The sequence below is a fragment of the Motacilla alba genome, chromosome 3 (assembly GCF_015832195.1).
Source record: "Motacilla alba alba isolate MOTALB_02 chromosome 3, Motacilla_alba_V1.0_pri, whole genome shotgun sequence".
NCBI lineage: Eukaryota > Metazoa > Chordata > Aves > Passeriformes > Motacillidae > Motacilla > Motacilla alba.
The window spans coordinates 83,749,232-83,762,112 of NC_052018.1; the positions used below are offsets into that span (position 1 = coordinate 83,749,232).

At 42.7% G+C, this 12,881-nt stretch overlaps 3 protein-coding genes across 4 annotated transcripts in view; 1 reads left to right on the forward strand and 2 right to left on the reverse strand.

Annotated features, from left to right (window-relative positions):
• The window catches only part of BTBD9 (BTB domain containing 9), a 115,621-nt gene extending 113,363 nt beyond the window's left edge, over positions 1–2,258 (reverse strand). For both annotated transcript variants that reach the window (XM_038134059.1, XM_038134058.1), the window contains exon 1: positions 735–2,258. The gene's annotated coding sequence lies outside the window, so the exon portion shown is untranslated. The remainder of the gene's footprint in view (positions 1–734) is intronic.
• A 139-nt stretch (positions 2,259–2,397) lies between these two features.
• GLO1 (glyoxalase I) lies at positions 2,398–9,794 on the reverse strand. Its single transcript, XM_038134060.1, has 6 exons — positions 9,643–9,794; positions 8,573–8,655; positions 7,285–7,425; positions 6,444–6,511; positions 5,450–5,539; positions 2,398–3,574 (listed from the first exon to the last, which is right to left on the reverse strand). The coding sequence occupies exons 1-6, from the start codon at positions 9,721–9,723 to the stop codon at positions 3,486–3,488; spliced, it is 552 nt and encodes a 183-aa protein (XP_037989988.1). The 5' UTR covers positions 9,724–9,794; the 3' UTR covers positions 2,398–3,485.
• A 2,105-nt stretch (positions 9,795–11,899) lies between these two features.
• Positions 11,900–12,881, forward strand: part of DNAH8 (dynein axonemal heavy chain 8) — a 117,270-nt gene continuing 116,288 nt past the window's right edge. The window contains 1 exon segment of the mRNA XM_038132165.1: positions 11,900–11,999. Coding sequence (XP_037988093.1) covers positions 11,900–11,999 — 100 coding nt within the window.

The window sequence follows — 12,881 nt, forward strand, 5'->3', positions numbered from 1 at the left end:
TCTGTGAGCAGGCTCAAATTAAATCCTAAAACACATAAAAACTTAAATTATTCCAGCACAGGACTTTAAGAAGGTCTGTATGCTGCACTTTAAAAACATGAGCAAAAAGCACTGTTCGGCAAGCGAGATCACCGGCAGATTGCCAGCAAGTTAAAATCAAGTTAGTTTTTTTTTTTAAGTTTGATAATATGTCTTCTAAGCTAAGAGTCATTTCAATGAATCACAGTAGTGCGTAACTTGCAGAGTGGTTAAACTACTACGACACCAAAGCACCAGGGAAAACATTGAGTACCACCAGAGCGTCACAATACTGAACTTATACTTTTTAAGAAATAAAATTCGACTTAGATGACCACAGCACGGCCTTGAGAAGCCAGCCAGGGCCAGGAGGAGGGGGCGGCAGGTGAGGCGGCCGCGGACCGGAGCCGGCGGGGCGCCCAAGGTCGCGGCCGGGTGACCCCGCAGCTCGGGAGGCGCCAAGGGAAGCGACCCCAGCCCGCTCGGCCGCCCCCTCTCCCGCCTCCACAACAAGGCACTTCAGGTGAAATCGCTTCCCCGCCAAACGCGCCCGGCGCCTTCCCCGGACGGCGGCGCTCCCCCGGCCCGCCCCGGGTCGCCCTGCCCGTCCCCGGCGGGAGCCGCCGACAGCAGCACCGCAGGACGCCGGGCGGCCTCGGGCTCCCGCTCGGTCTCAGGGTCGCGGCCGCCGCGCCCCTCCCGCCCGCGGGACTCACCGGCCCCGCCGCCGCCGAGGCCTCCTCCCCCCGCCCCGCCGCCGTTCTACGTCACCCGGCGGCGTGCCGACGTCACCGGGCAGCAGCGGCCTGCGTGTGACGCAAGTGTGTCCCGCCGCGCCGCGGGAGCGCCGCCGCCGCCGCCGCCCCGTTTCCTGCTCCGCCCCTGGAGCGCGGCAGGCGGGACGCAGCGGCGCTGCCGGACACCAGGGACTGTGATATAGCGACTGGTGTTTAACCTTCCCCGCCACCTGTCCGCTGCTCCTTGGCTGCATTCAAAAGCCCTGTTTCCTTGGCAGCGGCGTGCGTAGCTCCTGCCCTCCGGTGCGTGTCCTGCTTTCCTGCGTCAGGAGAGCTTCTCCCAGCGGGAATGGGGAATGTGGGCCTGTCGCTATGTAACCATGAGAGTGACTTCTGCTGCACTGCATGAAGCTAAATTTAAGCCCTCCGAGAGGCAAAGCACTACACGCTATTTAATTCCACGCTTTATTTAGAAGAAGCCTTCCTTGGAAGAAGCAAAAATAGTGGCCTGTAATCAGTGAGAACATGAAACAATTTCAGAAGTTTTTCTACATCTAAAATATTTTAAAAACGTTGGAGCTTAAAAGACTTACCATTAAGTGTTTTTCTTTAGTAGTTTATTCTTGGATTTACTATCTGTGAATACTGGTTTAAATTAGTTCTCAGTATGACAAGCAGCAGTAACTTTTTTCTCAAACCCCAACCCACGCCTTGCCCACTTCATGATACTTCTGTAACTAGTTCATAGATGACAGTGGTTTTTTACTAGTTTCCTCATCTACACTTCGTGAGGCATAAAAAAAAAAAAAAGCAAGGGTCACTACAAGATTAGCCAACATGCTTAGAGTAAATTTTGATTACTAAGCAGAGAAGCTTTAGCATAGCCTGCTCCTACTTACGTAGTTACCCACTGGACTACATGACAGAAAAGATGTGTGCTAATGTTTTTCCAAACAATTTCATGGCCTGGGTACGGGTGTTAATGTCTTTGAAATAGTTCCTAATGTCTCTACCAACTTCAAGGCACAGGTTTGTTAGAGCCCAGACAATTTGACTCCTGAAACAGACAAATGGGTCCATGCACAGGTCTGATTTTCTGAACTTTGGGGAAAAATGACATGTTTAAGGAGGAAATATGTGGTAGGCAGTTCAGGAAGGCTGTACCTTCCTAGTACCTCAGCCAATGGGGAAAGAAAGAGGGCAACGTGGCTGGGAGTTTATAACACGGGTGTGCCCCAGTGAAATCTCTCCTTTATTTGAATAAATTTGCAGGACTCCTCTGTCTCCTTTGTGGACACTGGGTTTTCATAGATTGGCTTTTCTGCAGATGGGGGCTTTCCAGGGTCCTTCCACCATCTGGGACCAACACATGACAGGAGGAGCTGGAGTCACACCTCACCCAGTTTTTAGGTGACCAACTCCCTTTGGCACTGGCCAGCACTGGGCAATTGATTGGGTTCTCAAGACTGTCCAGGAGACAGGTGAGAGGTGGACCAGTGAGGTCTATGAAGAGTCCACAGGAAAGGACCACTGGAAATTTCACTGCTGAGTACAATGATTCAAAACAGAATCCTCAAAGCAAAACAGCGAGCCTTTCAGCCATCTAGAATTCAACAATAAGCAAAGCAACACATCATGGTGCTTTAAAATTTCTTGTAGTTTTCACCAATGCTTTATTGAGAAGTGAACTGCAATGCCTTTACACTATTCGTTAGCCTTTGGTTACACTACACATTATTTGGTAGCCAAGTAACTGAAGAAGTTAGGTGCTATTCAAACCAGAGTAAGACAAGGCAGAGAGTTTTATAATTTGTGTAACACATGGAAACACTACATGTTTTCCTGCTGCTTGCAGGTATATACCATCACTTGTTTTGGGAGGGCAGATCAAATGTCTACTAGTAGGAAACTGTTGTTTCAGATACTCCTTTTCATTAATTTCCTAAGGCAGAATATACAGAGCATTTAAGTCAAATATGGCCCCAGGCTTCTACTGAAACAAAAATTAGGAACAAGTTCTTCCTAGTGTTGAAAGAGACAAGGGTTACTGTGAGTTAGCAACTGTAAGACCTCTTCTCTTGGCTATCATTCAGCAATCAGAAGCTGAGCTGAAAGACTGAATTCTTTCTGCTGTACAGATTTATTCCCTCTATAAAATTTCTTTTTGCAAGACTATTTAAGACTGCGCCTTAAAAGAGTTTTGCTTGGAATAATGTAAGATTATGACTTTTATAAGCATGCTACTACTCCAGTCAAAATTAGCCTGACATTTTATTTTCTAGTATGTGAGACAGGACATGAAGCCTTCAGAATCTTCTGACTGCATAAAAAAAATATACTGAAGTTTCTTTTTGCCTCCTCATTGATGCTCATCAGGAGTAACACGAGTTGTTGCTAGTTTAAATCTAATCAGTGTGCAATGCAGTGAGCTTCTGGTCACGTATCTTTTGACAGTGTTTACTGAAATATTAACATAATCCGTGTTCAAGAGGAGAATCTGTTTAAGTGCTGTTCCAGAAAATGATTGAGTATTCCTAACTGGAAACAAATTGCAGTGGCATCACAGGACAAGAGAAAAGGAATCCAAGTGAGGTCCCAGGGGGTAGTTTTGGAGGAGACTCTGAACATGACTGATTCTTCTCTATCAAGCAAATTTCACAAACACTGTTACAGATTTTCTCCAGGAGTCTGAAAATGGGTCTCTTTTATACACTATACTTCTCACTAGAACTAAGTGAGAGTCACCATGTGGTTAGGATTCAAAATTTCAATCCAGTAGCCATCAGGATCTTGAACAAATGCAAGTCCTTTCATTTTACCTATTAGGGAAGAAAAAAAAGATAAAATTAAGACTACATGACTGGTTCTAAATGTCAAATATGATTACTTTGAAAAATATTTTTCCTTTTGCATGAGAATTAGTTCAAATTTGGACAGATAATTCTAAAAACATCCAGATTAGTTTTTAATCAGCATTAGATCTCTGTAGGCAAAACTGTTAATCCTACTCTCAATAAAGCTGTAGTTAAAAGTCACTTTCGAATTCCATCTTTTGTTGATTGACATTTTTTGCATATGCCTCTGTAAGTGTTCATCCTCGAAATTCAGGAAAATATTTTTGTGCTCTGGGGATGTTTTGATATATTTTCTTGAACTGGCTTTGCTGGTATAAAATCCTATGTTCCTCTGCCCTATTCATTTCCCATCATTCCTGACTCCACACTGAAATTTTACCATAAAATTTTTACCTCTGACATGGTTTACAGTATACTTCTGCATCACTTCATAAAGCAAAGGAATGCAGGACAGGATTGTTATAAATTTTACTGTTTCTATTATTCCTTAAAACAGGGTCCCCAGAAGTTGTTTTCAACAGTAGATCAGGATAGCACAGGTTAACATATTATCTTTAAAGTGTTAACCACACACTTGTAGTTATATTTGCTCCATTAAGTTATTTACTATAACAAAACTGCCTAGCTCTTAATATATTCTAGTCACAAAAACAACTTAGAAAATAGATGTTTGATCAGTAAGGCAAGAAAATAAACTCCATGCTTGATCTACCAGCTTGCTCTGCAAACAATGTGAAGCCAAAAACTTCCTCCTTGGCATTTGCTGAATCAATTTTGTTTCTGAATTTTAAAGGAGAGCTTTTGCTCTGCCCCCACCCCTTGTCTGTTTCAGAAGTTCTTTCTTACGATTTGCTCCATTTATAGTCTAAGCTTGTTCTATGTACTTTCATTCATACCACTGCACAACTCTAAGTCAGCAACTCTCATTTCATGCCTCTCACCATTTGACAAAGGGACAAATTAAAAAAGGCTCAGAAACTCTAAAATGCTAGAAATACCAAGATCTATTCTTAATTCAAGAAATCAAGTTAAGTTTTCAGCTGTATTTTTTACTTTGCTTCAGCTGAGAACACAGTGAATAAGATGAAAATCACTTAAATCTCTTTTCAATTACTAGTATTACATGTCTGTTTTTTAATGCATCCGTTCTAAAAATCTTATGAGGTCTTTTTATGAAAGAGAATCCAGCTGAAAAATGCAAGACTTCTCACCGCTTCTGCATTTTTGGATATTTTCAAATACACATTCTTTGCTTATACACTCTCTAGATATTTGTGCTATACATTATGCAAGTCAATTATGATACAGACTAATGGGGCTATTCCTACCAAAGCTGAAAAAAACAGTTAAAAATATAATAGCTAGTAGGTTGTACAGTAGGTGTTAGGTGGATTTACATGTAAATAGCCAGAAAAGTCAAGAATGACTCAGTTTAAATGAGTGGGAACTATTATGTTTTCTGACTTATTTTCCCAAGACAAGAACCAAGCAGATGTGCCAGGTGAATCTGATCCATGTTACAGTAAATTCTGTAACGACTCTAGGCAGCAGCATACGTGACATGTAAACTATGACAGCAAGAGAGAATGTGAATTTTACCGAAGGTCAGGTTGCATACAGAAAGCACGTAGCAGATTGATGTATTATTGTTACTGGGATGGATCTATTGCCAGTTTTGCCCACTCTGTAAGGTGGTTGTAGGAGTAACTGGTTCTAGAAAGCTCTAAGCAGTGGCAACTCCTAGCAACACATTACCCAGCTTTCCAGGAAGATCCCACAGACAGAATATATTACAACCAAAGAAAAAAAAAATTACTTGCATTTCTGATCAAGACTTACCATCATCTGGTTTCTTCACAAATTTCACTCCTAGTTCTTCAAACCTCTTACAAGCTTTATAGACATCAGGAACAGCAATTCCAATGTGCCCTGTGCAAGAAGGTAAAAAGAGTGAAGTGCATTATAAATATTGCTGAGTGTTCTGTGAAAAAAAGTTTGTTTAGTATTTCATGCTGTAGTTCACATAAGCTATGACTATATTTAAGAACAAATTACAGAAAGAGTGTTTTGGGTATTAACATTGTTTTTCTTCAAACAGTTGTCTTTTGATAATGCCTTTTAAATACAAATGTTAGAGGTGAACTATCTTGTGTTGTTTAGACAAGAACTTTATTTAGAATAGGAAAAAACAAGATTTTCAATCAAACTGTTATATCAGCATGTTCTTCCTTGAAGCAGAGCTCCATAACAGGATTTTGTTGTAGTTGCTCTGTTTAACAGTACATGGAGTTTACCATTAATGCTGTTTTTTCGGAGACTGACACTAGTGCTACACAAGGACTGAGCTTACAAATCACTTCAGGAGCTTTAAATGTCAAGTGGCTGGACCAAGTGTGAAAACTTATTTCACAGCAGTGACCTTTCAAGCATTCAGAGTATCAAATCAAGCCACACAAATAATATCCTCAGTGCTACAGACAAATGGAATTGTCCCCCTACTTTAAAATCATTAACTAGTGGATTATACAGCAGAAATCCAAGATTAAATCAGTTTAAGCACCATGATAATCTAATACACAACCACAACTGATGTTCTTCACTCAGTAGTTACAACTAGCATATGTTTGCTTGCCAAAGGATTAGATTCTTGATAAAGAGTGTAACTATGGCTCATTACTCTGAAACACATTGCTTCATTGATTTTCATCATCTTTCACAGTATACATGTTGAAAGAAGAGAGATAAAGGATGAAAGGCAAGTTCCCTACTTTCCAAGAGTTAGTACATTTTATTTCAAAACTTAAAAACTATAAACACAAGACTAAAGACCTACCAAATCCTCGGGGGTCTGAATTGCCATTGTGGTAAGACTGACTGTCATCATTTTCAGTGCCCCAGTTGCTGTAAGAAGTAATTATTACATATTGAAGAAAAGCATTAAAATTAACTAATCCTAAATGTTCAGTTTCCTCTGGGAGGGTAAGTTGTTTCTCCTAAAAAACCAGAGAATTTCAGCTGTTGGCTGCATTCATTAAACTACAAAGATCTTCCCTAGTCATGGGCTTCAGGGATGGTCTTGGGACTAATCCAGTCATGTTTACATTCCTTCACTATTATTTAGGCTCTACATTTAAATGAGTCAGAAATACTCCTGTCTCATTCAGATTAGAGAGAAGGTTTTGCTGCACAAATCTGTTGAACTACCCATCACTGGGGAACAGCAAGTGAGGGCAGCAGGTTGTGCAGTTAAGACAGCATTTGGGAGATGGTGTCTGCACAATTATAATGATTAGTAGCATTAACTGAATTGTCCTGTTTAGAGGAAGCACATGTTTTAATACCCCTTTAGATTCCAGAAGCAATAGTTACCCATTATTAGGATGCTTTGGGGATCCAAAGAAAGGTCCCTAAATTACTTACCCAGATGGCATGCATATAAATATACTAAGTACTGTTTCATATTAATATTCACCTAGCAGTTTGAAAGAGCTCTGAAAGAGGAAGATTAACCTTTCCAAGTATCCAAGCTTGGATATATTGTAAGCTTGTACAACAGTGAAGATGTATCCACAGTAATGATTACATTTTTTATTCAGTCTAATGGGATTTACCCTTATCCAATACAGTTTAATCACTGTTACCAAAGTGTCATCTCTCCTTATGTAAATACTTACTGTGTCAGTTCAAGTGTAGCTTTTCTAGAGAAGGTCCAAGGTGTTCTCTCAGCTTTATCTTTCGGGATATCGTTTTTATCTTCATACCCCAGGAAATAAAGTGAGAACTTCATAGTAGGAAAGTCAAATTTTTGAAGCAGTCTAAATGGCAAAAATTATTTTGAAATAGTAACTTAAAAGGGCAGACAGATAGCTTGCAAATAAACCAAGGTGCCTCCCCTATGGAAAAATTATTTCCATGAATTTTTGCTCCTCTTTAACTCACACCTTAAAGTAGCTACATTTAAAACTATCAAATAAAAATACCCCAGAACACAGTACAAACCTACAAAATTTAAAAGAATCAGATGTTTAAAAACCAAACTACCAGTAACTGAATAGAAAAGTCAGTACAAAGGCTTGGATCTTCAGATTGTCACTCTGTTACTTGACTGTGTTTTCACAGGAAAACCTTTAACCACTTCAAAATTTCACCAAGGAATAAAAAGATCTACTTTGAATCTTACCCATTCTAGAGAGCTCACTGGTACCAGACAAAGTTTAAGAACACAGCAAACATGCCTTTAGATGAAATACATTCACAGTTTCAATAACTAGCTATAATGATAAAACCCCTTTCAGGTGTGACAATTTAATCAATTAAAAATACATGAAGCATACATTTTATGTAGGACATTTGCAGGCATGCAAAATTAATCTCATTTCTTTTTTACATGGTATTTTTTATTTTCACAAATTTTCACTACAGTGGAAGTAATTTATTTTACATCAGTCTGGACTCATTTCAAGATGTTTAAAACCATAGTATTTTGTTTTGAAATAACTCAAATGCTAAGAATGCACAAAAAGACCCAGCATAAACGTGTTAGGCTACTGCATGGCATCTGCCTCCCAAAAGCCCTCTCCAAAAGACTGAGCCTGGGCTATTCACCCTTTATTAACTTATTCTCATATGACTGGAGGCAGTCATGAGCCTCCTCATTATAAGCCCAGTCATAAAAGTTACCAGTTAGCCGCAGGCTCAATGAAGAGGAAGTAAGCAAGTTGTACCCTGATAATTAATGACCTATTTAAGAAAAAAAGAAATTTCTAGTCAAGGCCAATATTAGTTCATTTGCAGCTTACGCATCAACAGCTTACTGCCAGACCATCCAACTAAGCACCAGCTGATGGGACACCATTGTTTATGCAGTTTGATTAATTAATATAATTACATCCAAAAAAATAGTTATTTTCAGAAGAACAGAAAAAAACTCCAAACTTATCACAGCATACAAATTCTACTCACGTCATTCCAAGTACCCTTGTATAAAAATCCAATGACTTCTTAGGATCCTTTACTCTTAACATTGTCTGCTGAAACATGAAATCCTGTGGGGGGGAAAAAGGTTTATACTTTATACATCAACCAGAATTAAAGTATGGGTATTAAAAAAGATGCCAGTTAGTAATGACTCTAAAACCAGGAGGCTCAGAAGTAACAAAGAGAATTACTTCAAGTGTAAATAAAACCTTTTGTCCTGATTCTATACATACAAATTTGTGTTAAATAAATACATCTTTGTAACATAATGTTTAAAACAAATAAACAATCCCATGAGTGGTATCATTCAATATGTATTATCAGATGCATCAAAACAGAGTATCCTTATATTTATTATTATTTTATGGGACTGTAGAATACATAAACAACTTCACACACAAGTGCAACAGACACATGAATATTCAATATTGAGCCTCCTAGACTCCTGAGCTTATTATTTTTATTATTTCATGGCACAGGCATTGAACTTCGTCAAGCTTGATTATATCTTGGCAGCAAAACCGGCCTACCACTCTGTAAGGATATTTTCTTGAAGCCCCAAGGTAACTGTATACCAAGAGACTTGTAAACGACCAAGTGGATAAAAAGTGAGTGGTATAATAATTGACAGAGGTAACGGGGAAAAAAAAAAAAAAGAATTCAACTACAATGTTCTCCTAATAAAAAATAAAAAGGTTTGGGGCGTTTTGACGGATTTTTCTGCGCCGCCCGGGCAGGAACTGGCCGAAGCGCCCCGGGGCGCTCGCTCAGAGCCCGGACAGCCGCGGCCCGGCCGAGTGCGCCCCGCGGGGTTCAGGGGCTCACAGGGACCCGCCCGGGGGCCCTCACCACGACCCCGAACCCCGCCCGGCCGCCTGACAGACAGACCGACAGGGCAGCTCCGGGCGCCGCACGTCGCTGCCCCTCCGGGACCCGGCCCGGCCCCATGGCGGCTCCCATGCCCCGCACGTCCACCCGCTGAGGCGCCCTGAGACGACCGGGAGGGAGCGGGCGCCACAGCCCCGGGCCGCGCCCGTCACCGCCACCCACCCCACCTTGGTGCTGGCATCTGGCTCCGAGCAGGCAGCGTAGGCTGCCTCGTCCGTGAGCCCGCTGGCTTCCGCGGGGGCCGCCATGTCGGGAGAGGAGGGCGGAGAGGAGCAGGAGGAAGGGGAGGAGGAGGAGGAGGCGGGAAGGCGGCGCTGCGCCCCCGCTAGCGGCCCGGCCGCTCCGTCGCAAGGATGCCCGAGCAGTGCTGCAAAGGTGTGCGATCAGATCGCGGTCTGCCGGTTCATCCCTAACTCATAGCGAGCCCCTCAAGCTCAATTGGTTCATTCATTCTGAATCAAACTTTTCAATTTTTGTTTTTCTGATAGTCAGTTGTTTTATGTGCACGCTTATGATTAAGCAACTACATTGTGAACGTCGTCAGCTTGGCTAATGATCCGTTTTAAGGAAAAGAAAGCAATCCTACGATGAATGGGCTGTCTGGACTAGAGCCACCAAGAGTGAAGTCAGCAAAACTGAGCAGTAAGTGGGAAAAAGATAATCCCAGCAATGGGCAATCGTGACTGCTGACTCATTGACCACCCACTCAAAACGGACCCCAGACTCAAATGGAAGGAAGAATTGCACCTGTGGAGTAATTAGCATTAGAAGTGAGAGACACAACTACCAAATATGAGGTTGAGCCTGAATTAATAGCAAGGTTATGTAATTTGTAACTAATGAATACTGATGCCTTTGTTTGTTGAAATTTATAAATACTGTAAAGTTTTGATCACTGGGGAGCCAGCACTTTGTGTGTTACCACCCAGTTCCCTACTTGGAGCAAACTAGAATAAAAAATAGAAATATCTTGCCTAAATGTGTGAATTGATGCTGCACAGGTAACGAGCCGGCATTCAGGACAAGGACCAAAGGGAAGGAGCTTCCCTGACTGTGGCATTACTTAGCTGAAACATGGCATGAATGTGAGGATCCCCTACGGAGACCTGATGATGCATCCCTTCAGTTGCCACTGGGAGACCGAGGGTGCCACACCAGCGCTAGAGCAGACACAGCTGATAACCCAGCTCCATTGGAATGGTGCTGCTTTCTTAAGTCTTGGCAGTATCAGGCTGTTTGGGAATCCTGGCTGTGCCTTATTATCATACTCACGGCAGCCTTGTTTTAGTGTTGACAGAGGTTGATTTCTGCTTTTGCCTGCAGGTGCTGGGAAAAGATTTCAAGTAGCATTTGTCACAGAATCACAGAATTGGGCAGACTGGAAGGGACCACGGTGGATCTGTTCCAATCTCCCTGCTCATGTAGTGTTATCCCAGAGTACATGGATTGTGTCCAGATGGTTTTTGAATATCTCTCAGGAGGGACACTCCACAAGCTCTCTGGGCAATTTGTTCCAGGGCTCAGTCACCCTCATTAAGAACATCCTTACATTCAGCTGGAACTTCCTGTGCATCACTTTCTGCCTTTTATCCCTTATCCTATTGCTTGGTACCACAGAGAAGAGCCTGGAAACATCCTCTTGGCACTCCCATCTGACCACCCCCACCCCCCAATAGATATTTATACACATTGCTGAGGCCCTCTTTCAGATGTCTTTTCACCCTCTGGAGTTACACATTGTCCTTTAGTATAAAAATACCATTTCAGGCCTAAGAGTGAAGGATAATATTTCTCTCAAAAACGCAGAATGAAAACCAGGATTGAATGCCCTATGTGGGGAAAAAAAAATTAAAACTCCGCACAGTTTATAATCAAAAGCAAAGCACTTCCACAGCGCCGAGCTCAGTCTGTGTTACTCAAGTAACTTCCATAGGCACATTTACCCACACCAACCGCGCGGGCAAGCGGTTTCCAGGTACACGAGCTCTTTACGGTGGAATGACGGTTCAGATTCAGGGGCTCGAATTTTGGCCGGCCGTGCGCGGGGCCGCAGCGCCCTCGGAGCCCCGCGGCTGCCGGGGGGCGTTGGAGCCGCCGCCCCGAGCCCGCCCCTCAGCGGTTACGGGCTCCCGGTACCGGCCCCGGCCCCTCGCCGAACCGAGCCGAGTCTGCCCGCGGCGGGCGCTGGACCGCCCGCTCCGCCCGCTGAGGGAGCGCCGGTGAGCGCCGCGCTGCCGGGGGCTGCGCCCCTCTGCCCGCCCTGTGAGGAGACACAGCTCCGGCCAGGACGGTGAGGTTCTTCTCCTGCATCTCTCTGCCAAGGCTGAAGTGCAGGCTAAGGCAGCTCAGCTTTTCAGAAGAGAGCCGAAAGGCTGTATTCCCAATGCTCGGGAATCCTCCTCTTCTTCAACCCTAAGATGATGCATGCTGGAAGCCAGACCTACTTTCCTTGAATGGACAATTCCTGTAGAGAAGGTTTGGGGCATCCTGGAGGGAAGGAAAGGAGGTTTTGACGTGAAAGCATGTTTGTTATTCCAGCCAGGAGAAGGGGGCAGATGGAGCTCACACTGGTTTTTGAAAAGTGTGAGAATCTCACCTGAGCCGGCAGGTATCTTGAGTATAGATTTTGGAGAGCCAGGGACGATTCTGGGATAGAATGCAGCCTTTGTGGGTTTTTTAAAGAAAGCTGCAAGAGCCCCACCTCTCTCATCTTGTGCTTTAGGGGAAAGTATCACCTAAAAGCAAACCGAAGGCAGAGAAATTAACATCCAACCTATTCCAATTGAGTGGAATAATCAAGGAGTTAGGTACCACTGCTAACCTTGCAGATGACCAGGCCAGTCATAGAAACGAGAAGAAAAAGAAATAAATATAATTAATTTTTTTTTCAACTTTCCCTAATTTGTTTTTTGGTGGTACATTTACTTCAAGAAAGAGATTAACACTTTCTATAGCACATGATTGCATGCCTAAAACCATAGAACATCAGCCAATTTGTCACCTCCTACATGGGCAAAAATAAGGAGCCAGTAATATCCTACCAGGTGTTGCTTTTCAGGCGTTGCTTTTCATGTCAGCCTCACCTTTGATTTTTTATTTCCCAAATCAGGTAATAATGTCTAAGAGAGTATATAACACTGCAACAGCAGTGGTAGGCTGCCCTTAGGCCTCATATTAACTACTAAGGAATTCTTGATAGTTATCTTGATCCTTATTGTAATAGTACACTGAGCAGAATAGCAATTTTTGTGCATGCATGTCTTTCCCAAGTTGCTGAATTTGGGTATATATTTTAGAAACTAAAATTTAAATAAGTCATTTGTGTTTGAAACCATTTCTATTTCTCCATAATCAGATATGCACTGAAATTATTTATATTTTAAAACATAATTGTTTTATAGAGAGG

What these genes read in the sequence shown, in the direction of transcription:
- GLO1 (XM_038134060.1), bottom strand. Translation starts at nt 9,723, where the DNA reads ATGGCGGCCCCCGCGGAAGCCAGCGGGCTCACGGACGAGGCAGCCTAC. An exon ending in ACAAGGGTACTTGGAATGAC is followed by an intron (nt 7,426 to 8,572) that starts GTGAGTAGAATT and finishes TTTGCCATTTAG; the next exon opens with ACTGCTTCAAAAATTTGACT. An exon ending in GCTACACTTGAACTGACACA is followed by an intron (nt 6,512 to 7,284) that starts GTAAGTATTTAC and finishes TACTTCTTACAG; the next exon opens with CAACTGGGGCACTGAAAATG.